Source organism: Acanthamoeba castellanii (assembly GCF_000313135.1).
Source record: "Acanthamoeba castellanii str. Neff unplaced genomic scaffold scf7180000084773, whole genome shotgun sequence".
NCBI lineage: Eukaryota > Discosea > Longamoebia > Acanthamoebidae > Acanthamoeba > Acanthamoeba castellanii.
Window position 1 is genome coordinate 128,304 of NW_004457270.1, and position 27,282 is coordinate 155,585.

The following is a 27,282-nucleotide window of genomic DNA, read 5'->3' on the forward strand; positions in this document are numbered from 1 at the left end:
GATGATCGAAGGGGGATGCCCGTTGGACGGGAGTGGTGGTGGTGGGCGAGGTAGAGGCCTCATCTTGACCGTCGTCGACTTCATCTAGATGTTGACGACTAATCTTGCTGGGTGTGTGGGCTCGAAGTTGCTCGTCAACGACGACCACGTGGTCGCTGGGCTTGGTGGTAGCATCGCCAGCTTCTTCGACGAAGTAGGGACTCGACGAAGATTCGACGAGGAAGTTGATGGAAAGGGCCGACGGTCTGCTGGCCGGCGTCGAAGGTGATGTCGGCGGCGGGGTCGATGATGATGAAGTACTGGTGTTTGTCGCTGTCGCGGGATTAACCGGCTTCTGCCTCGCCGCAGCGGCCGCCAGAGCGTCCATCTTCGCTTTCGTTCTTTGGATGGGTCTCTTTTCGCTTTCGCTCTTCCCCTCGTTCTGGAGCTCGATTGATGACGACAGAGCTGGAGCTCGCGTTGTCCGTGTGTGCGTGTGCGGTTGGTAGATGGATGGCGGTTGGGTGCGTGCCAGGGATGTGACGCTCCCGGAGCGAAGCGGATAAGCTTATTTTATGCGAGCCCGGAAGTTGACCGAAGGAAGTCGAGATGGCGGTCGCAGCGCGTTGAGCTGGTGTGTGTGTGTGTGAGCGAAAGCTTGGGGTGGCTCAAGCGCGGGGAAGAGAAAGATGTTCTCTGTTCGAGCTGTGCTGGAGCAGATGTGCTTTGGCCGGGAGAACGAAGGGTGCGGGTACTGTCTGTAAGGAGCGATGGGAGAGGTGAAAGTTGACCTGACGTCCCCGACTGGCGAGCTAGGGTAAGGGGAGAGGAAAGTGAGGGAAGTAGTTGTGCGTCTTTGGGCTCTGATTAGGCGCGAGCTGATCAGTGGCCGGCGCGTGGTTGGTGGTGATGCCTGGTCGGTGGCGTGAAGGGGAAGTCGGAAGAAAGAAGAAGAACGAAAGCGATGATGTCTTGTGGTTGCTCTTTTTCCAGCTTGCCGCTCATTCGCATGCGGTTAAATGTTATCTCGGCGCACCCAGTTGGTGCTCGGAGTGTGAGCCGCAATTGGGCCACATGCCATGCCGCAGTGTGCCCATTGGCCCCACGGACAGGCCCGTCACCAGTAACACATCAACCGCCACCTAAGATCGAGGGAACAGAACGATCTTAGCAGCGTCACGCTCGTTCATGTGTCGCCGGCGGTGTGAGCTGGCTCTGTACGGCGCCACGTGTTGCCGTGGTTGGCCACCACACTCGAACGGGCGTCGGCTTTCCGTGCGGTTTGCGCCTTTGGGTTCTAGGTCGCACGCGGCCGCAGTTCCGTAGGCAGGCGGACTTTAGGCCGTTGCGGCTCTGGCCCTCTTACAGCCGTGGGCGGGAGCCGCTTGCGAGCCGCTTCTGACCGACCAACAGCGGCCGCGGCGGCCGCTGTTGTGTTGGCGGCAGTCAACTGAGCCGAGCTCGACAACAGGCGGCCGAACAGAAGGAGGAGCGAAACACCAGGCGAAGGTCTCGTGACACAGCGCTGTCCCCCATGGACGGCACGAAGCGGCCGCAGCTGGGGAGGACCAGGCGGCGCAGCACGGCGGTGACCGGTGGAAGGCCGTAGAAGAGCTGCCCGCAGTGCACGCAACTCCGCCCACCGCGACAGAGCCGCAGCCGCAGGTCCTGTGGAAGCTGGGGCTACATGGTGGCCCGCAACAACCACATAGTACAACACCACCACGAAAGAACGTGCAACCAGTCATTACGAGAAAGTTGAGTAAAGTCAGAACTGTCACCAAGCACACGCAACGCGGTTGTTGGGCAGCGCGAGCACACCCAAGCATGGAAAGGGAAAGAGAAGAGATGGCGTTCATCATCCGGAGTGTGGATTTCGATGATGTTTGAGGGAGCTGTCGACAACGCAAAAAACAGCTGGAGAACGGGAAATACCTGGAGGTGAGAGGGTCCCTCGCCTTGGTCGCTCTTGCTGGCCCCGGCGGAGAGCAGGAGCCGCTCGTCGGTGGCCACGACGCAGCAGCACAGGTCGACCAGGGCGGGCACGGCGTACGACACGCCCTCCACAACAGACTCGTCAGAATAGCGGTCGTAGTCACCCACTACCTCCGGGTCGATCACGCCATCCTCGTCGCCTTCCGCCACCGCCTGCTCAGCGCCTTCTTCGGTATTCTCATCGTCATCGTCACTGTCGTCAGCGTAGGGCTGGCCCTGGACGATGGGGTTGTGGCGCAGCTCGAACAGCTCTAGGCCGGGAATGAACGTGAAGAGGACACCGACGGGGAGCCAGCGCAGCCGATTGCCGCTCAAGAAGAGGCTCTGGAGGCTGGGCAGCGTGCGGGTGCCGAAGCCGTCGGGGAGGGTCCGCAGTCGGTTGTAGCTGGCGTCAAGCGTGTTCAGGGACGCCCAACCGGTCAAAGCGGTGGCGCCAGCAGTCGGAGCCTCTGACGCGAGGGCAGCGGGTGGCAAACCGGGCGGAAGGGAGGTGAGACGATTGTGGTCGATGGCCAGGTCCTGGAGCGAGGTGAGGCGGTAGATGGACGAGGGCAGGGAGGTCAGGCGGTTGTTGGAGAGCAGGAGCGACTCGAGCGCGGGCAGGTCGCCAATCTCGTCGGGCAGCTCGCTGATCCTGTTCGCGTAGAGGCTGTACGCAAGTGCAAGCAAGAGGTGGGATCAGCACAACGTGGAACGCAGCGGCTTCTTCTTCTTTTTCTTCGCATGAAGGAGGAATACCTGAGCGTGCTGAGGGAGCGAAGAGAAGAGATGGCGGGCGGCAGTGAAGAGATGCAGTTGTGCTGGAGGTGCAGCACCTCCAGCTGCGTCAGCGCCATCACGGCTTCAGGCACCTGCGCTAGGCGATTGCTGCACACATTGCCCCCCCCCCTCTCCTCAAGTGAGCTCCTACTCGCACCGTCGAAGAAAGAAACCGGGGCGCACTCGTTGAGGTGAAGCCACCGCAGCTGGTGGAAGTGGCACAAGGACGTGGGCACGCGGTGCAGGAGGTTGTTGTCGAGGGAGAGGCAGACCAGCTTGCCGGCGTGCTCTTCGACCTGCGGCCACACAGCATCAAGCATCTCCGAGTCCAGCGAGCGTAGCGACAGGTCCACCTCCTCCCTGTGCATGACCACCGCTACCGGCTGATGTGGCGCTCCTACGGTGTCCTCTCCCGACATCTTAGACAAAATCAAATCTTCCGAATAAATAAAAGAAACAAATAGGCCAAGCCACTCAAAGACAAAAGCAAACAAGATGACGACGATGCGGCTGCTTGGCGTGGTTGCCGTGCTCGTGGCAGCGTTGGTTGGCTGGAACTGCAGGGACATCACGACGGCCGATCTGCCGCTGGTGGTGAAGCAGTGGAAGGCCTCGGGCCACTACTTCCTCTTCGAGGGCGCGGCAGGCCCTCCTCGCGTCATCTGGCACAAAGTAATCCACAACCACGGAGCGCCCCAGCGCACGCTCATATGCCTGCACGGCTTTCCTACCTCCTCCTTTGATTGGATCAAGATTTTGCCTGCGCTGCAGCACCAATTCGATCAGATCATCTTGTTCGATCTTCTTGGTACCTTCCCTGGCTGAGTTGTCGCCTTCTATGCTCGGGTCTGACGCACTTGTTGGGCAGGGTTTGGGCTCAGCGAGAAGCCCACAAACCACTCGTACACCATCATGGAGCAGGCCGACATCACGGAGGTGCCTCCTCTCCCAGCGCGGTGAATGGGTGGCCTTCACATCCTATATGATCGCTTGATGGTCACACACCCGCAAGCTCGCTCTGCACGGTAGCCTGGCGATCGCGTCTCTGCTTCTTGTTCGCGCTTGACCATGTCGTGGTGACCGTGTTGTGATGCAGGCACTCTTGGCGCACATGGGCGTGAGTGAGGTGCACGTACTGGCGCACGACTACGGCGATACTGTAGGACAAGAGCTGCTCGCGCGCCACAACGAACGGGCCAAGGCTGGCGACTCGACACTGTCCCTCAAGTCCATCTGCTTCCTCAATGGCGGTACGTCGCTCCAGCCCGCCGCAGTTCAGTCGCTCGCACACCGCCGCAATGATAACTACTTACGGGCCACCTCCGCAGGCCTGTTTCCTGGCTCGCACCGTCCTCGAACCATCCAGAAAGTGCTGGCGCTGCCCCACATCGGCACATTCCTCGGGTATGGTTCCTTTATCAGCAACAACACCAGGCGTGTGGGACACGTGGCTCACCTTCGCGATTGGGCGCGTGAGCAGATACTTTGCCAACTACTGGCTGTTTTGTCGCTCCTTCGTGCCCCTGTTCGGTGAGCACACGGCACCCACTGAGGCCGAGTTCCAGGAGATGTGGTACGCTGCCATCCGTTTTCCTACAGTTGTGTAGGAAAGAAGGAGAGTCTTGTGCTGTGCGAGTGACCACCGCGTCTGTGCGGCTGTGCAGGTCTCTGATCGCGTATGAAGGAGGCCACCGACTTGCAGGCGCGCTGCTTCACTACATGGCGGACAGGGTGCAGCATGAACAGCGATGGACAGACGCCCTGAAGCAGGTACCCTCAACGCAACACCTTTTCTTCCGTGACCTTGGCACACCCGCGAGCATGACTCGACATTGCAACGTATGCAGACGACGGTGCCGATCCGTCTGATCAATGGGCCTGCCGATCCTGTGAGCGGGAGACACCTTGCAGAACGGTACCTCTCCGTTCATGAGTTCTGTAAGGCGTGTTGTGTGCTGACGAGTGGTTCTCTCCCGCAGGTATCGGCAAGAGGTGCCCCAAGCTGACGTCGTGCTGCTGGCCGACGGCATTGGGCACTACCCGCAGCTCGAAGCGCCCAGTGAAACTGTGGCTGCCTACACCACCTTCATCACTGCTTGAGCGCTTCTGAGGTACTTGGCAACGAACCACCACAAACTCTCTTCACACGCCATGTCTGTGGCTACAATAGAGTACAACTTGGTGGCGGACGATTGGGAGAATCGCTGTCGTCACCTCTTGCCGCCATCTATCTATTTCTTTCATCTTAAATGGTAGGCAAATTACCTTGGGTGCCCCGACCCAGCGGTGTGCGAAGTCCCCCAAAGGGTAGACCGCCTAAATTATTCGACCATAATGCTCCCAGTTCCCAATTGGCTGTTATTATCCGATCCATTTGGTGGTGTGGCTACCTCGGAGATCTGGGTTGTGCAACGGCAGACAATTTATTTCTGCTGTATTGTGTGCGAAAGCCTTTCACCACAAACCCAACCATGCGCAACGTCCTTCGTCTGTGCCTCGCCTTCTGCTCCTCCACCTCGTCGCGGGCGATTCGTAACGACCCAGTGGAACACCGGAAGAGCCGCCGTGGTCGGGGACTACCTCCAGATCGACATGCGCATGGCCCAGACCATGGACACCGGCCTCGGCGGCGCAGTTTGTGGTGAAACGCGCTTCGCGGGCCTCTGTCAGGTACTGAACGGCCCCTACGGCTACAACCGCTCCATGGCCAACGCCGCCGCGGTGCTCGAGAGCGTCCACCCGGGCCAGAATACTCCTTCTTCCGCAGTGCGGGCGGGTCTCCGCCGTGCGCCGCGGTCGACATTGCCTACGGCGCGCTGACCGAGGAGTACCTCACGTCGGGCTTCGCTACGGTGCCCGACTACAACGGCCACGCGGTCAATCACTCGCGAGAGGTGGCGCCGACCGCGACACGGGCGCCCAGTTCATCTTCGACTCAATGCTGAGCCTCTACGACGACCTGCCCAGTTCGATGGGCCTGTCCTACGGTCCCCGGTACCACACGTCGTCGGTGCTGCGCGAGCTGGCCGGCGGGGTCGGCAGCTACTCCAGCGGCTCGTCACGGGCGGCTCGGGCGGTCGCAAGTCGGCGCCCTCTGGGTGCTCAGGGTCGCCGGTCCGGCCAACACGACTGTGACCAACCGCTACTACTGGGCGTTCAGCGGCGATCGGAGCGGCGAGTGGAGCCAGCGCCACCACGTGTTCGGCCGGTGGGCGGGCGACGTCACGGCGGGCCAGCCGGTGTCGTTCATCACGGCCATTGTGCCCTTCCGCGCTGGTGCTGTGGGCAATCAGAACCTAACGGCGGCTGATCTCAACGAGCTCAAGGTCCCGTCGATCGACATCTAAGGTTAGATACAACAACTAGTGCGCACACGAACATGGTATTCTGTTGAAACTTGACAAGGAGAGGCCTGAAAGATACAGCAAGGCGAGTGATCCCGAGTTGTTGTTGTGTAGTGTTCATGAAGTAGAAGAGGAGGAAGAAGAGGAGGAAGAAGAAGAGGGTGAAGGAGAGATGTGCGTTTTGAAGATGGAGTAGACGTCCTCGGCGCGCTCCCACAGGTGGAGGTGGGCCGAGATGGTCGGGTCGCCCTCCTTTTGACCCGCCTGCAGGCGCTTGTGCAGGCTGAAGTCCTTTCTTAGCAGCACGTGATCATCTCTGTGAATGAAACATGAGTTGTGTGCGCGTGTGCGCTTGCGCGTGCGTGCGTGTCGTGTGTGCGATTGCAGGATGGCGTGTGCGTACTTGGAGAGTAGGGCAGAAGGGCAGAAGTCGTTATCCGAGTCTCCGATGTAGAACACGCGATCGTACTGGCCCGACTGGATGTACTCGGCCAGGATCTCACCTGTCGGAGGAATTCCCAAAACAACAAACGTTTGGAAACACGTTCGAAACGTTCTGTCAAATGTCAATTCGGGGGGGGGGATAACGTGGTACCTTTGCAGAGGTCGGGCGTGCAGACCGTGCAGGAGTGCTCCTTCCAGGCCTCCTCCTCGCAGTCCTCCTCGTCCAGCTTCTCGCGGACGATTCGGCCGGCAGCGTCGCGGGTGATGGTCATCGGTGCGTGGTAGGGCCGCACGCGCAGCCTGCCCTGGTGCCACCGTGACCTGTGTGTATGTACGGCCGAGAAGATTTCCCTCATGCCGAAATGCTGTGGCCAACACACGACACACACACGCACGCACGACAACACACACACACACACGACAGGTTAACATTTTCGCACAGCAACGTTGGCTTGAGGGGACGTGGTACTACCCCCAGGATGACCTCGATGAAGAACTCGTTGGCACCCGAGATGATGATGAGGTCGGAGTTGTTCTCCTTGCAGTAGCGCACCGCTTCCACCATCGCCTCTCGCTGTGTACACAGCAACAGAGCAGCAGTCACCACCAAACCAAGAACGTCGTGAGAGAGACTGCAGCGCCAGCCACACACCGGTACACCACACGGTACCATGGGCACGGTGCGGAAGGACTCTTCGATGTGCTCCTTTGTGACGTTACGCTCGTGTAGCATGCCCATCATTTTATCCTACAATAAATGCGGACAAATGTAAATATAAATAGATAAATAAATAGATAAAGAGATGAATAAATGAACAAAAAAAAAAATACCATGAACTCGGCCCAGGTTTCGGTGTCGCGTTGGTAGAGCGTACGCCACTGGCCGTAGATCTCTGGTGCGAGTTGCTTCACCACCCACGCATCACTGTTCTCGTCCAGGAGGGACCTGCAAACGTTGTGATGAATTCGCGAAGAAGCAGTTGTTGGCAGCCAAGCTTGCAAGCTTGCAGGTGAGGTTACCAATCAAAGTCGAAAACGATGAGGTTCTTCATCTCGTGCAGCACACTGCAAACAGAGGAAATAGAAATAGAAATAAAATAAAATAAATAGAAGGAAGAAAATAAATAATAGGAAAATGCTACACACGGCCTTCTTTCACTCATCTTTGGAAGCGAGCAGACACAACAACAATATGTGTACAATCTCTTTTCTTCGTCATCGACCAACTGGCGCTCTTACGCGCCGACGCTGCCGTTTTCACAGGATCCGTGCGCGCCAAAGCCCAGCCCGGAGCCCAGGCATCGGTCGGCGTCGCTTCCCGTCGTCGGTGCTGGTCGTGCCTGGTCGCCTTCGCCGCTGACCGCCGGTGGAGACGAAGATGAAGAAGAAGATGAAGACGACGCTGATGTCGACTCTGCGGATCCACCCGGCTGCGACCGTTCCATGGTTGCCCGGTCGTAGGTGGACGACAATGACGCTGAGGTTGGAGAAGAATATGTAGAAGAGGAAGAGGAAGGGAGGAGAATGGCGGATGAGCGCGGCAGGTGCGGGAGGGTGGTGCAGGGGACGGAGGCGATGACGAGCGCCTCGACCTCGCGCTCGTTGGGTTCTTCCTCGTCGTCGTCATCTTCGATGGTGAGACCACCCGCGTCTTCGCGTTCGTCGTCGTCGTGGGCCTCCCGGCCGGCGGCGTGGAAGACCGGATCGCTCCTCGTTGGGTGGCCGAGAGACGAGGAGGCGAGGAAGGTGGGCAGGTTGGGCGACGAGATGGCGAACGACAGCGTGGGCGACGATGAGGCCAGCACGGGGCTCGGGCGCGACGACGACAACAGAGCGTTGGCGACGGCAGCCGGCGAAGATGAAGATGAGGAGGACGACGACGACGAGGAGGAGAGTTGTGGAGACGCGCCGGCAGAGCCCGAAGAAGAGCGACTGCGCGACGACGCCGATACCGAGGAGAGCGACGGGAAGGACGAGGTGAAGTCGAGTGCGGTGCTCGCGCGGAACGCGCCGCGGAATCCCGCGGTCGACCAGATCTGCTCGAGAATGGCCATCTGCTGGGGCGAGGCCTTCTTCCGTCGGCCGGCAAAGACGTCGTCCGCCGACATGACGCCCTGGAAGCCGGACGACGGGTCGTCGAGGCCGCCCTCGCCTTCGACGAGGATGCTGATGCCGCCGCTGCCGCCGCTGTTGTTGTCGTCGGCCGGCTGGTGGCTCTCGATGCTGCCCGTGCGTCCCTCCTGCGGGCCGCACTCGAGGACTTCGACCGGTGGCGGCCGCTGCTCGCCCTCGAAGTCGTCCGTCTGCATCTCGTTCGTCGAACTCTCGGCTCCGATCGCGCTTTCCTGGCTGTTGCTGGCGCTGCTGATGGTGGTGTCCTGATTATCGTAGTTGTTTCCACTCTCGCTCTCGCTCTCGAGGGCCGTCTCGACCTGAACCGCGACGTCCATCGGCTCGCTCTCGACCTCGACCTCGACCTCGACTGCCACCTCGTCGCCATCGGTTTCGGCGTGCATCTGTTCGGCCTCGGGCGGCTGCTCGTTCATCGGTTGCAGCGGCGCATCCTCCTCGCTCCTGACCACTTCAGTGTGCGGCACATCGATCGTTTCCGCGACGGTGACGTCCGCTTCGGCCGGCAGCGGCAGCGCGCCGCCGAGCGAGGGCAGTATTGTGTGCGGCGGTCGCTGGTAGAAGCGAAAGAGCGGCGTCGATGCGGGTCCCACGTCGGCGGCCACGGACGAGTCCGCGCTCGGAGCGGCGACGAAAGCCTCGCGCGGCGACGCGTCCGGGAGGGTGGGCGTCCCGACGGTTTGCTTCTTGTGGATTTGCTGCAGCAGCTGCTGGAGGAACTCCTGCTGGTGCTGCGGCAGAGGCGCCGATGGCGGAGCGGCGCGAAGAGTCCAATTGGACGGTCTGGTGGTGTTGCTGCTGATGCTGGTGGTGGTCGCCGTTGCGTGTCGGGTAGGTGAAGGAGAACGAGTCGCGCCGCTCCCGCTTCTTGTCCCCGAAGCGGCTCGTGTGGTGCGAGTTGATGTTGAGGTTGAGGTTGAGGTAATTGGCCATCGATTGCACGTTCGCTCCGGGACTCGACACGCCGCTACCGCCGCCGTCGGGCGTGGTGTTGGTGCTGCTCCCCGTCGGCGAGGAGGGAGCCTGCTGCGGCATCAGCTGCGACTTGAGCTGCATGACGCGCTGCTGGTCGATGCCCGCCGGGAGCGGCGACGGCAGGAGCTGCTGCAGCTGGGCTAGGGACGACGGGAGCGGGAGCGGCGACCCGGCGCCCGTGGGCAGCGGGCTGGACATGGCCGAGAGGTAGGAGGCCAGCGGGGCCGGAGGCAACATGCTGCCGCCAGCTCTTGGCACGGTGACGTCGTCGCCGTTGACCACCTCCACCGATGGTGGGTGGTGTGGCTGCTCTTCGTCTTCGGCGGCCGTCGGCGCGGTGGTGCGCTCACGCGTCCGGGCGGCGAGCATGGACGGTAGGAAGGACGACGAGAAGGCGAGTAGCGGCGACGAGGCCAGCGTCGCGGCGATGTCCTCGGCGCCGAGGCTGTCGCTCAGCACGACGCTCCGGCCGCTGTTGACGGACTGGAGCAGCTCGAGCTGCCGCTGCTTCTTGGTTCTTCGGTCGTTCTTGGCGGTCGAGGGCGCCGTCGACGTGGTGCCCGCAGCCGCAGCCGCGGTGGCGCTCTTGTTTGTGGCCTTGCGCTTCCTGCCGCCTGCGGGCTTCTGGGCCACGGAGGGCGACGACGAGCTGAGCAGCTTGCGCCCGCCTGCGGACTTGGATCGACTCCTGCCGCTCGAGCGCACCTCGACGTCGGACGACGTGCGCGGCATCGGCGGCGATCTGGCCGCACGCCCCGCCGAGACCAGCGACTCGGGCGGCGGCAGCGACGACAAGACGGGCGAAGTGGGCGTCGAGCGCGACGAAGACGAGGCCGGTGTCGACGCGAAGAGGAATCTGGTGTCGTTACCGCCACGAGCCGCGGGCCGCACCTCGTCGTCATCGTCATCGTTGAGGAGGCTGTAGATGGATACCCTTGTCCGTGGGGCTTGGTGCTCGGTGAGCGATGCTGCCGTCGGTTGAGGCGGGGATGAAAATGTGGATGTGGAATGCGCATCAGCCGTACGGTACCCGCCTCGCACTTCCTCTTCGAGAGATGGAGCCGATGTCGATGTCACATTCGGTTCTCCGCCGCTCGCCGATCTCTCGCCGTAGTGATTAATTCGATGCATCCCATTTTCCACGGGCCGCGATGCATCGTCGGACCGAGAAAGCAGCATCAGTAGGGCAGACTCTGCTTCGAGCTCCTTTTCGCTCAGTTCTCGCTTCGTCGGCGACGCTAGCATCCCGAATCCCTCCATTTCTGCGATGGTATTCAGTTCCGTTTCGAGAATGGAACGCGTGTGCTATCGATGGCCGACCTCCTGCCTTTATCGTTCCTCCACCACGCTCTTTATCCTTCGCGCTACTACCGTCTGAGCCCCTTCTTCTCGTCGCGTTGAGACTCGCGTTGCTCGAGCTAGAAGTGAAGTACGGTCGCTAACCGACGACTCAATCTCTATCAGCTGGTGTACTCTAACCCTCTCTTCGACCTTATCTTATCCTCCTCCTTGTCTACGACGTCGTGTGGGGGCAGAGAGTGCCTTCGCTGTGCAGCACAAACTCCCCACCACTTCACCTTCGCCTTGACGAGCGGAGAGGAACGCGAGCAAAAGCGGGCGAACAGTGGTCTGTTTCACCCAAAATCCACCCATTTTCCGCTCTGCCGGGTTTTTGCCTGGCACGGCTCCTGTCACGTGCGCCGTTGCCTGCTTCCGGCAACCAATTCCAGCGTATCCTTTCCCGCCACCAAAGCAGCTGAAGAATGTGCCATGGCGCCTTCACCCTAATGGGCAGCGAAATTTGTGCCAAATGCTGGGCCAACACAGGACCAGAAAAACTCCCAGTGCCATGCCCAAGTGGCAAGAGCTAATGAGCTGGAAGGATACAATGTGAGGCAGACACTTTCTGCTTCCCACTCATTTTCAGCATCCACCAAATCATCTCATTTTTTTCAGCAACATTCAACACCTGTGGATGGCAGAACAGTTTGTGTTAAAACTGTGAGCCACTCCTGTAGTTGTTGGGTTTGAGCTGTCAGTATGATCTACTTCCACACAGTATCTTGACAATATCCAAGAAAAGAGCAGTGGCCAACACGGAGGAAAGAAGGAAAAAACTGCAATTTTTTTCTCTGCACCTAAATCACAGGCAGATTTCTGCGCTCCATTTCGGGGGAACACCCACACAAGAAGGCCTGCGCCAACCTGATCCACACGCAAAGCATCTTGGGCTTCATAGAATTGAACAACAATCGCACACAGTAGACGAGTGCCTCAATCGAGTATCACCATCGGTTTGAAACAGGTAGGTGCCCAATAAATGTGGTGATGTGATGCAGCTATTCTGCATGGGTCATTAATGATGAATCGAATGATGTAGGGCAAACAAGAAGAGATGGTGGTGATAAAGTTCCAATACGGGAACGACGTGCGACGGATTACCCTTCCTGCCGAGGGAATCACCTACGAACAACTGCTTTCGCTCATCGAAAGTCTGTACAGCCAAGCCGGTCCTGGCGATCATCCTGCGTTGCCCCAAGAGTTCAAACTCAAATACGCGGACGAAGAGAACGATTTCATCGGGTTCGGCACCTTGAAGTACTCAAATGTCTAATTAGATTAATGATGCTAATTCAAATTCCTTTAGATTGACCTGTGACAACGAGCTGAGGGATGCCCTCTCGCTGCTGCCCGAAGGAAAGGTCCTGCGCATCATGATCGTTGACGTAGCGCCAGCCCCAAACCCTGGGCCACCCGCAACCGGCACAACTATGGATGACGTCGTACACAACGTCCTCTGCCACCACTGCGGTACGAACTCGGCTCTTCGCGGTCGTAAGGCTCCTTTCCTTGCTCACCTTTATACTTTCCCCAACTACAGGGCATCAGGTGCAGGGCGTGCTGTTTCTGTGCGTGAACTGTGCTACGGACTACAGCCTCTGTTCGGAGTGCGAGCGTCAGCGACCGCACGACTCGCAGCACCTCTTTCTCAAGATCTACGCCCCGCTGCCGCCCGACGCCTTGGCGCAGGGCGTCCTGCCGCTGCTGCCCAATCTCTACGCGCCCTCTGCCAGCACGTCGTCGGCCGCGACCGCCGGAACGCAGCAGGCCTGCCCCAACTGGATCCGCCAGCGAAAGGCGAGCGACGGCGCGCCCCGCGGCAGAGCCGCCTGCTACAACAAGAGAACGGGACCCAGGCGAGAGGACCAGAAGCTGGCATGTCGCTTCGTGGAGGACATAACCGTGGACGATGGCCACGCGATGACTCCCGGTTCCCCGTTCGTCAAGATATGGCGCCTGCGTAACAGCGGCAACGTCGCGTGGCCCGAGGGCGTCGCGCTGTCCTTCGTGAGCGGCGACAGCCTCTCCCTCTTCGAATCCATCCCCGTCATGTCCGTAGCGCCCGGCGCCGAAGTCGACGTATCTGTCGACATGACCGCTCCCAAGGTGCGTTCTCCTTAGCTTCTTGCCACCAGCGTGGTGTTCATGTCGGCACACGACGATCGTGGTCGTTAGGGCTCACACCTTCGACCGCTGCAGGAGGTGGGCCGCTACGTGTCGAACTGGCGGTTGCAAAGCCCGTCGGGCGTCTTCTTCGGGCATCAGGTGTGGGCAGACATCATGGTGGTGAAGGACGCTGGCAAGTGTGCCGACTCCGAGAACGACAAGCCTGCTGTACAGTTCCGCGAAAGCGATGACTCGGAGGAGGACAGCGACAACAACGAGAGCGAGTGGGAGCTGGGGAGGAGCAAGGTGCGGAGGATCGCCAAGGTCATCCGAGGGCGAAGCCACTCGGACATCGACTCCGATGACGAGACACTCAACGAAGCCGAAGCCGAAGCCGAAGCCGAAGAGCGCGGCGAGCAAGAGGAAACTACCGACCAGACGCGCGCCGAAGGCGACAACGTTGCGCCCGCGGCCCAGGAGGCGCAGGAACTGGTCGAAGAGCACCAGCCTCCGCAGCAGAGTCCGGCCAGCAGCGAGGACGACGAGTGGGAGGTGGTGGCGGCCAAGGAGGAGTGGGCCGACGAGCTTGCCGCGCTGCGGGAGATGGGCCTCGGTGACCTGGACACCATCCGCAGGGCGCTCAAGGAGGCCAAAGGCAACGTCGACCTCGCCGCGCAGAGTCTCCTTGGCGACTGAACCATCAGCACAACAACAACAACAACCAACAACGCCTTGCACAGCTAAGTAAATAAAACAACACGCCATCACTGGCATCATCATCGTCATCATGGGTTACATGGTCCAGCTGATCGACTGTTACGCATCGACAAGGAGGCCGTGGGTGGCATCATCGTCGCCATCGTCGCTGGTGGCTACAATAATGGCGGAGAGCAGGCTCTCTCGCGTGTAGTGTTGTCGGACGCCATCAAGCCGAAGCAGGTACTCGGCCGCTCCCTCCATGCTCAGCTCGTGTGCTTCACACAGTCCTGCACAGCACGCGTTGCCACAACACACGAACTGCATCAATCCGTGTGCGGTGGTGCGTGTGTGCGTGCAGATGATGCAAAGGTGCAAGGGAGCTGCACGCACCGAGGGCCAGCTTCTCCAAATACGGCGGGCTGGCCTTGTAGGTGTCGGTGATGGCTTCGGGGTGGAGTGTGAAGGTGAATATGGGGTGGCCCTCCTCGCACTCGCCCAGCCATACCAGCGTGCCGTAGGCGTGGTTCTCGAGCAGCCGCACCGCCTTCTCCCTCTTGACCCTGCCGAGTTGTCGCCAGTCCAACGAGAGCCGAGGAAAACTTAGCCGATCGGATGGACACACGAGAAGAGAGAGGAGAGGACTCCCGCACCGATCCAGGTCGAGCCGCTCCTCCACGTAGGCCGTAGTGATGCCTACGGCAACACGCGCCCCCAGTACATTGTGTCATAATCATCATCATTCACGCAGGCGCAGAGGAGTGGAAAATGGTACCATTTTCTTGTGCTACGATATCGATGAACTGCTGCCGTCGGATCAGATACCTGCGACACATTACGACACAAAACAACACGACACACACGACACACGACACACACACGATGAACTGCATGGCCTGCTGCCACAAGACGTAGCACAAACGTGCGTGATGTGCAGTGAGCAAGAAGTAGAAGAAGGAGCGTACTTCCGACCTCGCGCGGGTTCGTGTGCGATGACTGATTCGGTGGGCGATGAGCCGCACCCGACCGTCGGACGGGACACATCGATAGCCGCCGCTCCTCCTGTTATTATCAATAAATAACAACATTATCCGTCACAATGATTAAGAATATAATGTAAAGAATAAACAAATAAACAAATAAATAAAAAGATGGTTCGTGTGTACCTCCCCACCAGTTGGACCAGAGCGGGAACGAGAGCGCGTAGGGCAGGAGGAACGGGCGGTCGTCCAGTGGTGGCGTTATGTCGCGGCATCCCTCGTGGACCACCTTCGACCCCGCCGCTCGCCCTGCACGCGCGCCAGGGCATTAGCAAAGCTGGGCGTGTGCAGACAGAAGTAGAGCTGAGAGAATATATGGTGGGGGGGGGGTACCGCCGGAGATGTAGGTCATGAAGCGCGAGCGGGACAGGTTGCTGCCGTACGAGCAGTACCACAGCAGCTCATCATCGATGGTACGCGAGGTCGTAGCCGTCTCCCCCATCATCTTTGTCCCCGCCCCCTGCTTGTGGCCGTGGTCGCTATGCGACACGGTTTTTCTTTTCTTCGTTTTAATTTTTTTCATTTTTACATCAAACCCAAATTATTTCGGAAATGTGTTTCGTTACTGACCTTCCCTCTTCCCCTGCAGGCAAGCACCCACCGCCCCAATGCTCACTCGTTGTGTGGCCACTCAGGGCGGAGACGCTGCACATGATGTGGCGAAACAACGGCGTGAAAGTACGAAAGGAGGGGTTCTACCAGAGCATGGTCACCCGGATGTACGATGACCCGCCTTTTTCCTTCACTTCGCGATGAAGACCTTGAGGCCGAAAGCGAGCGCCACCACAGCAGGCACGCCCAGGCTCATCCAGCCGAAGAAGAACGCCGAAGCCGCGGCGCCGAGGAGGAAGCCCAGCGGCACGCTCACGCGGATGGTCTGGATAGTGTCCGTGCTGGGCGTGCCGAACCTGCTACTCGAGGCGGGGCTCAGCAAGAGGGTCACCACGAGTCCGGCCACCGCGCCACCGATAGGGAGAAGCAGCGGGCCGAAGAAGTTCTTGAGCAGGCCCGCCACCGATAGCGCTCCCATGAAGCTCATCCCTCTTGTGTTGTGTGTTGTAATTTGTTCGTCCCCGTTGCCACGCGAACACAAAAGCAACTTGCTGACGTGGCATGTAAAACTATTAAGTGAAGGACTTTGTTCGTTGCGTGACGCGTCACAAGGACATTGGGTTGGGGATTGGGTGGGAGGGGGGGGGCTGAGCACTTCAGCGCCTTGCAAGTAGAAGGTGGTGGTGTCAGGTCATTGGCGGATCTCCTAAGTCATCAGAGGAGGACCCAGCCGTTGAAGAGGTCGACGTGGGAGTTGAGGATTGACGCAGGGCTGCCCTTCAGGTTGATGTGCGCCGTGGTGCCCCAGCTGCGTTGTCGACCACCCAGCCCTGGGCGTTGAAATGGGCCACCATCGCCGCCTTGGCCCGAGCTGCACAACACTCATCACCTTCTCAGCACCAACGATCACAACAAGAAAGGCGAGACTGCAAGTAGCGCATTGTCGTGGGGTACCGAGGGCTCCAGTGACGTGGATGCTGCTGGCGCCCCACATGGGTCCCCACCTCCAGGCGCACCAGGCCCGGCGTGGTGGTGCTGACGCCGCCTTCTTCATCGTCGTCCTGCTCGGCGACGGTGGTGGTCCAGTAGTCCTGCGCCCAGCGCTGGGCCTCGGCGGTGGCCGCCTCCTTCACCAGCCGCCGCGCGTCCCTGGAGTCAGACCCGGGCGACGCGAGCGACGCCGCCTTGGTCTCGAGCGACTGGAGGTACACCATAGTCACGTGGGTCCCGTTGCCCGTGTGTAGCGCCACCGCCATGCCGCCGCCGCCACGGCCCCTGCCCCGTCCGCCGCCGTTGGTGGCATTGAAGCCCAGGCCCTCGGGCCTCGGCGTGGCGCACTTGCGGCAGGCCGTACGCGACCCGAAGTTGACCTCGGCGCAGGCTGCGTTGGGGCAGTCCCAGTCGCCCGGCTTGCGCGGTACCGACATGGCGTTGGTCGTGGCGTTGGTTGCGGCAGCCTGAGGCCTGGGGACGGCGCACTTGCGGCACGCCACGCGCGACCCGAAGTTGATTTCGGCGCAGGCTGCGTTGGGGCAGTCCCAGTCGCCCGGCTTCCGCGGCACTGACGTCGTCTTGTTCATTCTTGTGGGTTCTTGCTTGTGGTCTTGGGTCGTTGGGTTGATGCTTTGGTGGTTCGGACCGAGGTTCAGGTTTTGGTGGGCTGGAGGTGGAATAGACCCAGAAAGCTGAGAACAAACGGGGAAAACATGACTTCACCGAACATATCCGAAGTCGACACATATCGACACTAAACTGTGGCGGACAATTACCCAGAATGTGACCTTCCCTATGACCGCTTGGCCCGTTGGGTTGTGTTATTATATTGATTGGTTGTTCCCGTGCATGTACATCGTGGGTGGGAAACTGTTCTATGTACACTCTCTCTTAATCTCGCGCTCAACTCATCACGGTCGCCCTTCCCTACTGTATACTGCGCACTGAGATCTTCTATCCCGGCCTTCGGCGCGCGAGTGAGTTTGCTCTGGTCTTCCTTTCCTCCTCGATCTCCTCCTTGACTCGTTGCGGTTGATGTCGAGCCGTGGTTGTCCCTTAGGCGGTGGCGCTCTTGGTGGAGATGTCGCTCTCTCTCGCCTCGCTGGGGCGGCGAGTCCTCAGCTTGACCTGCGTGAGCTGCCACGCGAGGCTGCCCACCTTATCGCTGGTCGAAGTCGACGTGGTCGCGGCGGCGGTGGCCGGTGTGGTGGGCTCGCTCGGGACGACGGCATCCCTGGTCTCGACGTCGCTCTTGGTCGAGTCGTCCGACGATGCCGTCGACTCCTTCTTGTCCTCCTGCTTCATCGCCTTGGTCTCGGCCTCGATCTTCTTCTTGTCTTCGCCGCCGGCCTTGTCCTTCTCCTCCTTGGTCGAAGACTTGTCATTGCGGAGGAAGACGCCGGTGCTCTTCTTGCTGTCGGCGCTCGGCGCCTTCTTGACCCACGCGCTCTCGTTCTTCTTGGCCGCGGCAATGTCGGCCGCGGTGGGCTTGACGATGGGGATCGCCGCGCTGTGGGGCGCGAGCGGCCTGTTGAGCGCCTCGGCGTCCATCTTGTCCCACTCGCTGTCGGCCGCGCCCTCCTTCCCAGTGAACGGCATTGCCTGCTTCGGCTGAAGGGGCTTCTGCTGCGCAGCCATGGGCGGTCTGAAGAGGGCAAAGTGCGAAGGCGGCGTGAAGAGCTCGAAGCCGGGCGGCGGCAGGGAGTAGCGGCGTCGCTGCGGAGCGTTGGGCTGCCAGTCGGGGTGACGCGTAGACGCAGCGCCAGGGGCAGATGGCGGGCCGGCCACCCAGGCGGCGCCCGGGAGGCCGCCGGGCCTGGCGCTGAGCGAGGTGGGCGGCATGGCGGTGATGCCGGCGTTGGGCGCCAGGAAGGGCGTGGACCACTGACGCTGGGCGGCGGCGACCAGCGGCGAGACCGAGGGCGGGCCGTGGAGCTCGGTGCGGCTGCCGCGGCGGTTCCACGACTTGCTGCGCCCGCCGCCCGTGTTGTGGGTGACGTGGCCCTCGGCCTCGAGCACGGCGTGGCCCTTGGCCAGCGCTTCCTGCAGGTCAGCCGGCCGGGTGAGCCCGCGCGACGTCCAGAAGACGCTGTTGTTGGGGTTCATCAGGTTGGCCCGCAGGTCCACCTCGTCTTTCGTCACCGAGCCGTCCAGCGCCGGCGGCCGGTTCATGATCGAGCCCGTCGTCGACGCACGCCTGCGCATCGCCATCGGCTGCTCGTCGCCCGCGCGGCTTCCACTGATCCGCCCGGCGCCGCTGCCGATGCCGCCGCTGCCGGGCAGGCCCTGGCCGGAGATGGAGCGGCGGGTGTCGGCGGGCCGGCCGCCGAGGTCGCTGTTGGAATAGAGCGAGGGCTGGGAGTTGAGCCGGCCGCGAGTCTTGTGGGTCTGGGTCTGGGTCAGGTGCCCCTCGTGCTGCAGGATGGCGTGGCCCTGGGCCAGCGCGTCGGCCAGAACCGCCGGGCGAAGCAGACCGCGGGACGACCAGAACACGTCCTGCAGATCGAGATTGCAGGTGGAGATGAGCTGACATTCCAAAGAACTGAAACCGCAGCTTTGGCTTCACCATCGCCACACCGCACGACACACTGACACCGCGCACGACACGACACGATATGATGAAATGACGCAACAAACGTACGTTGTTGGGGTTGAGCTGGTTGGCGCGGATGTCCATGTCCTCCTTGGTCACGAAGCCCGGGTTGGTCGGCAGCAGGGGCGCCGGCGAGCGCCAGCTGCCCTGCACCGCGGCAGCCACGCTGGTCGGGGTGACCACCGCCGCGCCGAAGCTCAGCGGCATCCCCGCAGCAGCGGCCGACGTCGCACCGCTCCGGCCGTACTGGGCGCTGAGCCGGCGGCCGCCCTGCTTCTGGGTGAGGTGGCCCTCGTACTTGAGAATGGCGTGGCCCTGGGCCAGCGCGTCGGCCAGCACCGGCGGGCGAATGAGGCCGCGCGCGGTCCAGAAGAGGTCGTTGTTGGGGTTGAGCAGATTGGCGCGGAAGTCCATCTCCTGCTTGGTCAGGACGGCGGTAGGCGGCAGTCCGAGGATGGCCGGCTTGGTATAGACTGGCACGAGCGGCGGCAGCTGCGGGTTGGCCGCCGCTGGCGTGGCCGCGGCCTTGGTGGGCACGGCGCCGCTGCTGGTCGAGGGGCTCACCGAGGGCGATGTGGATGACGACGACGAAGGCGACGATGACGACGAGGCCGGCGGCGATGCCTTCTTCTTGGTGGTGCTGGTCGGCGGCAGGGGCGGGGGCGGAGGCGGGGCCATGACCGGGTTGGCCTGGGGCATCGTGGCTACCTTCTCGGACGACATGACGGCTGTTGTTGGTCCTCTCGCGCTGTCTCTCTGTTCAGTTCAAGTTCTCACTCGCTCCTCGTATGTGCGTGAATGGGTTGCGCTTGGGTGTTGTTGTGAGGGCGCGAGATGGGAGAATGTGGAAAGACCTCGAGCTGTTCTTCTTCTTTCTTTCTTTCTTTCTTTTGGTTGTTCTGCGTTGCGTGTTCTGGAGAAGCGAAGAAGAAGATGTGTGTGTGGTGTCGAGTCGGACTTGAAGAGATGAAAAAAGAGGGGAGATCACTCGAGCGTGGTGTAGAGGAAGGACAGGCGGGAAGAAGAAGAAGAAGAAGGCCCTTGAAGGTGGATGGTTGGTGTAAAAGGTGTGTGTCTATCCGGGCCTTGGCGCTGGTGAGCAATGAGAGGAACTGCAATTCGAATGGTGTGGTTGGTTTTGTTGCTGCCAATTGCGTGGCCACCTGACAGACGGGCCAAGACCGCAGACCCCGGATTCTCCAGCCATCCACAGAGCGCGCAGGACAACACATTCAAATTCGGGAGAGGATGCGTTACGCTTTCCACAGAGAACCCGGCGGTCAAGTCGGAGCACACTCCGATTCCTTTCACCGCCCACTCCGACACTCACACAGAGCTGCCGCTGCCTCCCGAACAGGTGAGATTCTGTCGTATGACCATGTGACACATGGTACACGCGATGGCGGCTGATCCAGGTGGATATTCCAATCATCAACACGGCCACAGTTGGGCAGTCTGTGGAACGCGCGACCAGAGAATGGCCGAGATGGGCAATTATAGACGACTTTCAGCCCGTTTTTCTTCCGTTTCGCAAACTTCTAAAACGCTCTCCCGGAGCGTTTACGAAACTAGCTCTAATTTTGTCTAATTATTTTTCGCATTTGGGAAACACAATATGAAATTTTTTCAATTCTGTAAATATTATCCAATTAATAATAATATAATTGTCCTTTGTATTGCTCACACCACGATGGACTGGGGGGTGGCGAGTGCAGCGGTGGTGGTGCTGTTGCTGCTGGGTGCCGTTCGATTTGTGCGCCGATCAAGCAGCGGCAAGGCAAAATCGCTACAAATCCAGAAAGAAAATGCGGTCTACTTGCAGGAATGGAAGGACGAGGTGCCACAACGAGCACAAAAGCAGATGCAGGAGAAGGAAGGGAAGTCAGAAGTCGTACCCTATCACTGGGGGCGCTACAAGCAGGCCCTGCCTCTGCCCGACGTCGCGGCACCGTCATGGCGCCTCAAGCAGTGGCACTACCACTCCATCAACAACGGTACGCCAAAATACACAAACAAACAAATATAACAAGAAATAACAAGAAACAAGAGCCTTGTGTCTGATGGTCAGATCTGTGTTTGCAGGGAGGTGGTTCGTGGGGATGGCCATCGTCAACCTGGGCTACCTGGCGAACGCGTGGGTGTACCTGATGGACAAGTAAGCGTATTTTACACTTATTTTTTACTGCCTTGTTGTCTGAGTGGTACGCAATCCTCACGACTACACACCAGGCAAAGCCGCTCCACGTCCTGCGAGTACAGAGCGCTCGTTCCGCTTAGCTTTGGTATGGCCTTTCGCCTGGGCGCGTTGATGTGGCTTTGATGTAACTGAGGCCCATGTGTGGACCCCTTTTGTTGTGGCAGGGCTCTCGTTTGCGGACAGTTCGGTCGAGGGCACGACCAGCTGGAAGAGCCGCGGAAACCGAATGGTGATCCAGGCCGATCAGGGCCAGAACGAGGGCGGCTACGCCGTCGAGCTGCACGTCACCATTAACGGCACCGTCTTCGACGGGCGCTGCACCATCGCCAAGCCCGAAGTACGCCAACACTTCTTTCGTCTTCATCCATCATCATCATCATCATCATCATCATCTTCTTCTTCTTCTTCTTCTTCTTGGGTACATTCATTAACCAGCCACGACTTCATCGCCCACCACCAACACAAAGGAATCTCTGGCGTTGCTGTACCCGCTCGAGGGTCCGACCAGGCAGCGCGCTGCCTACACCCACAAGGTTTGAATTTCCATTGGCCCTGGATCCATCACCATCTGTGGCGACATGGTGGCTTACAAATGGCCATCGCGCTCGTCGTGGAATCCGCGACAGGCGGCGGGAATGCCGGTGGAGGGCAGCTTCAGGTGGGGCGACGAGGAGCTGCGCTTCACCAAGGCCGACTCGTTCGCCACCATGGACTGGACCCGTTCCCACGCCACGCGCGAGACCACTTGGAAGTGGGCTTCGTTCGCCGGTCTTGCATCGACTCGCGCAGGTGACGTGGCGGTGGGGCTCAACCTATCCGCGGAGGTGTACGAGGATAAGGAAAACGCCTTCTGGCTCAACGGCAAGGTAAGCGTCAGCTCAGGGATTGAGAGTGTGACAACGACTGCTTACGTGCTGACCGTCTCTTTCTTTCTTTCTTTCTTTCTTTCTTTCTTTCTTTTTTTTTTTGTTGTACAGGTGCACCTGGTGGGTCCTGTGCAGTTCACGCTCCCCGCGCGCCAGCGGGTGACGCAGGACAAGTGGACCCTCCGCAGCCACAACGGCGCTTTGCAGCTCCAGTTCACCCCACACGCCGCGCGAGAGGAGCACCTTCATGTGGGCGTCATCGCTTCAGGTAACTACCCCCTTGAGTGCGTGTGCGTGTGCGTGTGCGTGTGCGTGTGCGTGTGCGTGTGCTGGCGGGATGGGTGCTTACCACGCTCGTGCCACAGAATTCTCACAAGTGGGCGGCACCTTCTCCGGTATGATCGACGTCGCGGCCCTCGAGGGTGGTCCCTCCCCAAGCAACGTCGTCACCGTCGAGGACGTTCTGGGCGTCGTTGAAACCCACTACGCCCTCTGGTGATACACTTACCCCCATTATATTATTATTAATTAATTAATTTATTAAATAACACTCACAACTCGGAGGAGTCGAGGTAGTGGAAGTTGACCGAGTCGCCTCTGGCGACACTCTTGGTCGTCTCCCGCTTCCTCAGCCACCAGCCGATTGCCACGCCCGCGCTGATCGCCAGCACCACCAACACAGCCGCGATGGGCAGCGCCACAGCGACCCCGATCACCAGCGCCATATCGCTGCCTCCGCTGCTGCCACCGTCGCCGCCATCACCATCGTCGGAGCCGAGCAGCACGTCGATGCCCAGGCTAGGGTCGTAGGCCAGCGAGCCGTTGAAGGGCGGGAATCGGAGCTCCAGCACGAACTCGGCCACGTCGACTCCGTCGGGTCCCGACGCCGAGCGATAGCTGAGCGAGTGCTCGATCGGCGCCAGGCTCAGGCTATAGTCGGCGTCGGCCAGGAGCACGACGTCGAACACCTCCACCTTGGCCACTGCGCGCGACGAGGCTCGCGACGACGACGACAAGGAGCGAATGCGCAGCGGGATGTAGTAGGTGGTCATGTTGGCCTCGGGCACGCCGCGCTGGTGGGTGATGCTGGCGTTGGGGTCGAGCGGCGCCGCCAGGGAAGAAGCAGAGGCCAAGACGCGCGTGATACGATATCGAACCGTCGTGTGCTCGACGGCCGACGACGATGAGGAATGCGAGGAATTGATGGAGGAAAGGCGGAGCGACCACTTGAAGCTGTGGGGCGCGATGCCGAACGAGCGACCGAAGAAGTTGCCTCGCTCCGGCCTCCGGTGGAACGAGAACTCCTGTTCGATCGCCGTCGCGTCGGCGTTGGCCACGTAGGCAAAGGTAGTCCGAGCGTCGGCGTCTCCGCTGGACTCGTTCAGCTGCGTTCGCTGGAAGCCGGTCAACGACGAGGCCGGAACCGTGATATCGCCCACTTGGATGCCTTCCAGCTCGGCGCGCAGAGTCAGAACCGCCTCCTCTTCGCTGCCTGACGTCGTGTCATTCCCTACAACACACACACACAACAAGATCAGTGTGAGCTCACCACAGATCAGCTCGCCACTGATCTGTTGTGTTACCGCGAATGGTGGCGGTGAGGTTGAAGCTGGCGGCGTCGGCCTCGAAGCTCGACGTCACGTTGACCACCTGCAGCCCCGGCGGCTTAATGCCGGGCGACGGCGACGGCGACGGCGTTGAGGTGTTGGACTGGTCCGGCGCGCAGCCGCTGACCGTCAGCTTGAAGCTGTTGCCGGCGTCAACCACCCACGCCTGGTTGGGGTTGGCCCGGTAGGCCAGGCCCAGCAGCACCACCCGCGCAGATCCCGCGGGAGTCGAGTCCACGGCCAGGCGCTCCCAGTGCGCCGTGGACCCGGCATCGACCACGAGCCAGTAGAGTCCCGGCCCCAGCACCAAGCCATCGGCAGTAGCGGTCGGCGTCGCCGTGAAGCCGACGATCTCGGAGGTGACGTCCAGCGTGGCGTTGGGCACGGCGGTGGCGCTGGGTGCGCCTGCGCTGTCGGCGTAGAGCCGCGCCGAGTCGACGCCTCTGGGTCCTGTCCAGGCGCACAGTCGCGACCGTCAGCCCACGCAAAAGAACAAACAAAGAACGAAATAAAGAACGAAATAAAATAAAGCGAAGAAGAGAAAGAATGGGCACCGGAGAGCGGAGCGTAGAACCCGGTGATCACGCTCTGGTTGACGACTTGGAAGCGCTGTGCGAGGAGGGGCCGGGTGATGGTGGCGCTGGACGTCCGGTCGAGGTTATCCGCCAGCGGGTTCGCGCAATCTTCGTGACCAAAGACGGTTAAAGACGAGGGACCAAAAAAAACAAAAAAACAAAAGTATTACTTACCCTGCGCCCGCGCCGGAGATGCCGCCAGCCCGAGTATCACGACGGCCACCACGAAGAACGGCAGCGAGGGCCGGTGCATGGTGGGTGTGCGAGCGTTGGCCAACGAGAATTAATATGGGCCTTGTTGAGCTCTTGTCTTCTTGTGGTGACTCCGTTTCATTCCCTCCGTAAAGAGAGATATTTATCTGCTCGTGAGCCATTTTGGTTGGTTGAGTGTCGAGGCCTTTTCGCGTTACAAAAACTAAGCACTAATAAATCCATACACAGTAATGACCGTGCACCAAGGCAAAAATACCCTGGAAAATCGCCAATCAGGCGTGCGCCAATGCACTGTTTACTAGGCGTTGGCTATTAAGGGCGGCTCAGCAAAACAACAAAAGGGTGGGTTTGGATTTCCAACATGTGGTCTATAAGTTAGGGCAAAGTTCAGTCCGATCACTAGGTCGGGCACATGCAGAGCGACAGTCAGTGGACGATGAGTGTCCTAAGTGAAGGTGAAGGTTTATTCTGGAATAGGGTATAACAAGACAAAAACCAGCATAGAAAGGGGAGTGGAACTACAACAATGGGGTTGAGGAGGTAGAGGTGAGGTTAATGGTGCACTGCTGAGAGCAAACACGCCCACCATCAGGGAGGGAAATGCTGCACTCAGAGTGGATGGTCTGCATGCAGGTTGGAGCGTCGCACTGCACAATCTCTTCAGTGGTTTTGATGATGGACTTTGAGCAGGTCAGGCAGAGTGAAGTAGAAGGGAGGTCCATGTCCAGGACATGATGAGAGACTTGCAGTGGCTTGGGACTTGTTGGTGGTGAATCCTGGGGGAGTTGTGATGAAGGGGAAGTTGCAGTTGGCTGTTGGGAAGTGGATGGATGGCTGGATGTAGCACGTTGGTACTGGTTGGGGAGGTTGGTTGAGGTGTAGTGCCACTGCTTGGTGTCCTTCTTGACAGCAATGGCGTTGTGGCCAGCTAAGGCAGCAGCCAGTGAAGCAGAGTGGGTGCTGGCAAAGGCATCAAGGATGTACTTGCCAGGCTGGCTGTAGAGGTGGATGAAGCAGGACAGGGCTTCCTGCAGCTTCTGGCCATAGTTCAGTGACCACTGGTCAGAGTCACACCAGAGACCTGGGGTGGGCATGGAGAAGGAGAGGCAGTAGTCCTCTGGCTTGAGAGGGTTGAACCTGACCTGGTCAACAGTGCCAAAGCAGATAAGAAGGTACATCTTGAAGTTGTTGTAGACCCACTGCCTCAATCCACCCCAGCTGCCAGTCAGGGTCATCACACCAAGAGAAATGGTGCAGGATGGAAAGGCACTGGTGATCTCTCACATGTAGCTAGCTGCGTGGGAGTGCTCACAGAAGAGGACAACAACAAAGTGGTCAGACTTGTTGCAGAGCTTGATGGCGTTGATCAGAGGGTGGATCTTGTCAGTGGGGTAGGCCCAAGCATCCCAGTGATCAACATCAGTGATTCCCTTGAGCAGAGTGAGGCCATAGGGGAGGTCAATGAGCACAAGAGCTGTAAAAAAAAGAGGTGAGAGAGGTATTCCAGAATAAGAAGTACCATGCTGTGTATTCAGCCAGGTCAAGCACAGCAGGTGTCTGGCGGGACATGAGTGACAGCACATGCTCCTTGAAATGCTCTGGCAGGTCCTTTTTTCTGAGCTGAACCTTGCAGAAGACAGTGATCCACTGCGAGACGAATTCCTCCAGTTGCTCTTTGCCAACAACTGCTGTCAGCTCCTCCCAGCTGTTCTTCTTGAGAAGCTCCATACCTGTGTCAGCCTCAGAAGTCAACCAACCAGCTCAACCTTCAACATGGCAACTTCAAGGGCTGCAACAAGTGGACTTCCCAGGGCAAGGCCCTTACCATGACCTCTCTTGGTCTGAACATGCAGAGCCTCAACCCCCTGTTCTCATCCACAATCACTTGGACATAGAGAGTGGTGAGACAGCACAACCAGTGATGCCCAGGGTCTGGCACTCCCTTGCTGTGCAGGCGCAGGTATGCCTCCCACCTGTGGTTGCCACCAGCAACCCACAGCAAGTGGTTCTGGGCGAAGTGGCGAATTTTGCATGTGGCTGATTCCTTGTGGTTCATGATCTGGTCACGCTCCTCTGCAGAAAAAAGCAAGTCAGAACAGAAAATGTATTCTAGAATACAAACAGGGCAGTATTCTGGAATACTTACCTTCACTGCAAATGATGACTATGAAGAACGGCTCCATGATGGTGAGAGGGTTGGTTCAGATGCTCTCCATGATTTTACAAACCATAGCAGTGTTGACTGGGCGGACCAAGAAGCCAGCTGCTGGGCCCTTGGGTCAACAAAACCACAGAGGGTCAGCCTTTTCTCTGTGGAACAGCAGGTGCTGCTCTCCCATCTTGGTGTTCCAGGCAGACACCTTGGTAAGCTCCTCTGCAATCAAACACACAATTACACCACAGTTTAGCAAAATTAGTACCTACACCAGAACTGGAGGTACACACCTTCATGTTTGCCATGCTTAGCCTTTGGTGTGGGTGTGGCAGCAGAGGAAGGAATGCTGTAGATCAAGGCATCCTCATCTTTGGAGCTGGTGATGTGCACAGCCTTGATGGGGGCTGCTGGCGCACTCTTTTGGTGTTTAGCTCCATGTGGTTGTGGTGGAGAAGGTGGTGTCGACTTCACTGCAGCCTTGATGGGCTGGCGCCTGGGAGATGGTCCCATGTCCACCTCCTTGACCTCTTTGATGGCAGGAGAGACTGTCTCCTTCTCCTCCTCTTTGCTTGAGATGCTGCGCTCCTCCTCCTCCTCCTCCTCCAAGCTTGATTTCTTCTTCTTCTCTTCCTCTTTGTCCTCACAAGTCCCACACTTGCGCTTACTGGCTGTCATAGTGGCTTCTCCAACTGGCCCTCCTCAGGGAACTGTGGCAGGCGCCT

At 59.5% G+C, this 27,282-nt stretch overlaps 12 protein-coding genes and 2 pseudogenes across 12 annotated transcripts; 4 read left to right on the forward strand and 10 right to left on the reverse strand.

The window, feature by feature from the left end:
* Positions 1 to 2,173: 2,173 nt before the first annotated feature.
* Positions 2,174 to 3,101, reverse strand: ACA1_274870 (leucine rich repeat domain containing protein; the record flags this gene model as incomplete). Its single annotated transcript, XM_004333865.1, has 5 exons — positions 2,174 to 2,359; positions 2,384 to 2,421; positions 2,451 to 2,623; positions 2,713 to 2,841; positions 2,917 to 3,101. 5 exons carry the CDS (start codon positions 3,099 to 3,101, stop codon positions 2,174 to 2,176), a joined length of 711 nt encoding a protein of 236 aa, XP_004333913.1.
* A 127-nt stretch (positions 3,102 to 3,228) lies between these two features.
* Positions 3,229 to 4,833, forward strand: ACA1_274880 (hydrolase, alpha/beta fold domain containing protein; the record flags this gene model as incomplete). Its single annotated transcript, XM_004333866.1, has 8 exons — positions 3,229 to 3,541; positions 3,602 to 3,669; positions 3,830 to 3,983; positions 4,062 to 4,137; positions 4,214 to 4,306; positions 4,398 to 4,503; positions 4,581 to 4,648; positions 4,713 to 4,833. 8 exons carry the CDS (start codon positions 3,229 to 3,231, stop codon positions 4,831 to 4,833), a joined length of 999 nt encoding a protein of 332 aa, XP_004333914.1.
* A 492-nt stretch (positions 4,834 to 5,325) lies between these two features.
* On the forward strand, positions 5,326 to 6,080 carry ACA1_274890 (annotated as a pseudogene).
* A 114-nt stretch (positions 6,081 to 6,194) lies between these two features.
* ACA1_274900 (2,3diketo-5-methylthio-1-phosphopentane phosphatase subfamily protein) lies at positions 6,195 to 7,573 on the reverse strand (the record flags this gene model as incomplete). Its single annotated transcript, XM_004333867.1, has 7 exons — positions 6,195 to 6,393; positions 6,481 to 6,580; positions 6,673 to 6,886; positions 6,991 to 7,095; positions 7,192 to 7,269; positions 7,353 to 7,467; positions 7,542 to 7,573. 7 exons carry the CDS (start codon positions 7,571 to 7,573, stop codon positions 6,195 to 6,197), a joined length of 843 nt encoding a protein of 280 aa, XP_004333915.1.
* Positions 7,574 to 7,756: 183 nt separating this feature from the next.
* On the reverse strand, positions 7,757 to 10,886 carry ACA1_274910 (uncharacterized protein; the record flags this gene model as incomplete). The annotated part of the gene is made up of 2 exons (XM_004333868.1): positions 7,757 to 9,382; positions 9,432 to 10,886. 2 exons carry the CDS (start codon positions 10,884 to 10,886, stop codon positions 7,757 to 7,759), a joined length of 3,081 nt encoding a protein of 1,026 aa, XP_004333916.1.
* A 1,135-nt stretch (positions 10,887 to 12,021) lies between these two features.
* Positions 12,022 to 13,769, forward strand: ACA1_274920 (PB1 domain containing protein; the record flags this gene model as incomplete). Its single annotated transcript, XM_004333869.1, has 4 exons — positions 12,022 to 12,209; positions 12,274 to 12,437; positions 12,508 to 13,073; positions 13,167 to 13,769. 4 exons carry the CDS (start codon positions 12,022 to 12,024, stop codon positions 13,767 to 13,769), a joined length of 1,521 nt encoding a protein of 506 aa, XP_004333917.1.
* Positions 13,770 to 13,889: 120 nt separating this feature from the next.
* On the reverse strand, positions 13,890 to 15,254 carry ACA1_274930 (histone deacetylaserelated, putative; the record flags this gene model as incomplete). The annotated part of the gene is made up of 7 exons (XM_004333870.1): positions 13,890 to 14,059; positions 14,163 to 14,332; positions 14,423 to 14,465; positions 14,545 to 14,594; positions 14,792 to 14,831; positions 14,936 to 15,058; positions 15,143 to 15,254. The coding sequence occupies 7 exons, from the start codon at positions 15,252 to 15,254 to the stop codon at positions 13,890 to 13,892; spliced, it is 708 nt and encodes a 235-aa protein (XP_004333918.1).
* Positions 15,255 to 15,551: 297 nt separating this feature from the next.
* ACA1_274940 lies at positions 15,552 to 15,848 on the reverse strand (annotated as a pseudogene).
* A 227-nt stretch (positions 15,849 to 16,075) lies between these two features.
* Positions 16,076 to 16,941, reverse strand: ACA1_274950 (Znfinger in Ran binding protein and others domain containing protein; the record flags this gene model as incomplete). The annotated part of the gene is made up of 2 exons (XM_004333871.1): positions 16,076 to 16,169; positions 16,316 to 16,941. 2 exons carry the CDS (start codon positions 16,939 to 16,941, stop codon positions 16,076 to 16,078), a joined length of 720 nt encoding a protein of 239 aa, XP_004333919.1.
* Positions 16,942 to 17,410: 469 nt separating this feature from the next.
* ACA1_274960 (uncharacterized protein) lies at positions 17,411 to 19,670 on the reverse strand (the record flags this gene model as incomplete). Its single annotated transcript, XM_004333872.1, has 2 exons — positions 17,411 to 18,880; positions 18,996 to 19,670. 2 exons carry the CDS (start codon positions 19,668 to 19,670, stop codon positions 17,411 to 17,413), a joined length of 2,145 nt encoding a protein of 714 aa, XP_004333920.1.
* Positions 19,671 to 20,808: 1,138 nt separating this feature from the next.
* ACA1_274970 (uncharacterized protein) lies at positions 20,809 to 22,509 on the forward strand (the record flags this gene model as incomplete). Its single annotated transcript, XM_004333873.1, has 9 exons — positions 20,809 to 20,941; positions 21,030 to 21,102; positions 21,177 to 21,229; positions 21,309 to 21,481; positions 21,612 to 21,677; positions 21,771 to 21,864; positions 21,934 to 22,010; positions 22,122 to 22,278; positions 22,376 to 22,509. The coding sequence occupies 9 exons, from the start codon at positions 20,809 to 20,811 to the stop codon at positions 22,507 to 22,509; spliced, it is 960 nt and encodes a 319-aa protein (XP_004333921.1).
* Positions 22,510 to 22,561: 52 nt separating this feature from the next.
* On the reverse strand, positions 22,562 to 24,445 carry ACA1_274980 (uncharacterized protein; the record flags this gene model as incomplete). Its single annotated transcript, XM_004333874.1, has 5 exons — positions 22,562 to 23,083; positions 23,168 to 23,520; positions 23,594 to 24,067; positions 24,172 to 24,300; positions 24,367 to 24,445. 5 exons carry the CDS (start codon positions 24,443 to 24,445, stop codon positions 22,562 to 22,564), a joined length of 1,557 nt encoding a protein of 518 aa, XP_004333922.1.
* Positions 24,446 to 24,923: 478 nt separating this feature from the next.
* ACA1_274990 (uncharacterized protein) lies at positions 24,924 to 25,583 on the reverse strand (the record flags this gene model as incomplete). Its single annotated transcript, XM_004333875.1, has 2 exons — positions 24,924 to 25,463; positions 25,491 to 25,583. The coding sequence occupies 2 exons, from the start codon at positions 25,581 to 25,583 to the stop codon at positions 24,924 to 24,926; spliced, it is 633 nt and encodes a 210-aa protein (XP_004333923.1).
* Positions 25,584 to 25,685: 102 nt separating this feature from the next.
* On the reverse strand, positions 25,686 to 25,988 carry ACA1_275000 (uncharacterized protein; the record flags this gene model as incomplete). Its single annotated transcript, XM_004333876.1, has 2 exons — positions 25,686 to 25,879; positions 25,925 to 25,988. 2 exons carry the CDS (start codon positions 25,986 to 25,988, stop codon positions 25,686 to 25,688), a joined length of 258 nt encoding a protein of 85 aa, XP_004333924.1.
* Between the last annotated feature and the right edge of the window lie 1,294 nt (positions 25,989 to 27,282).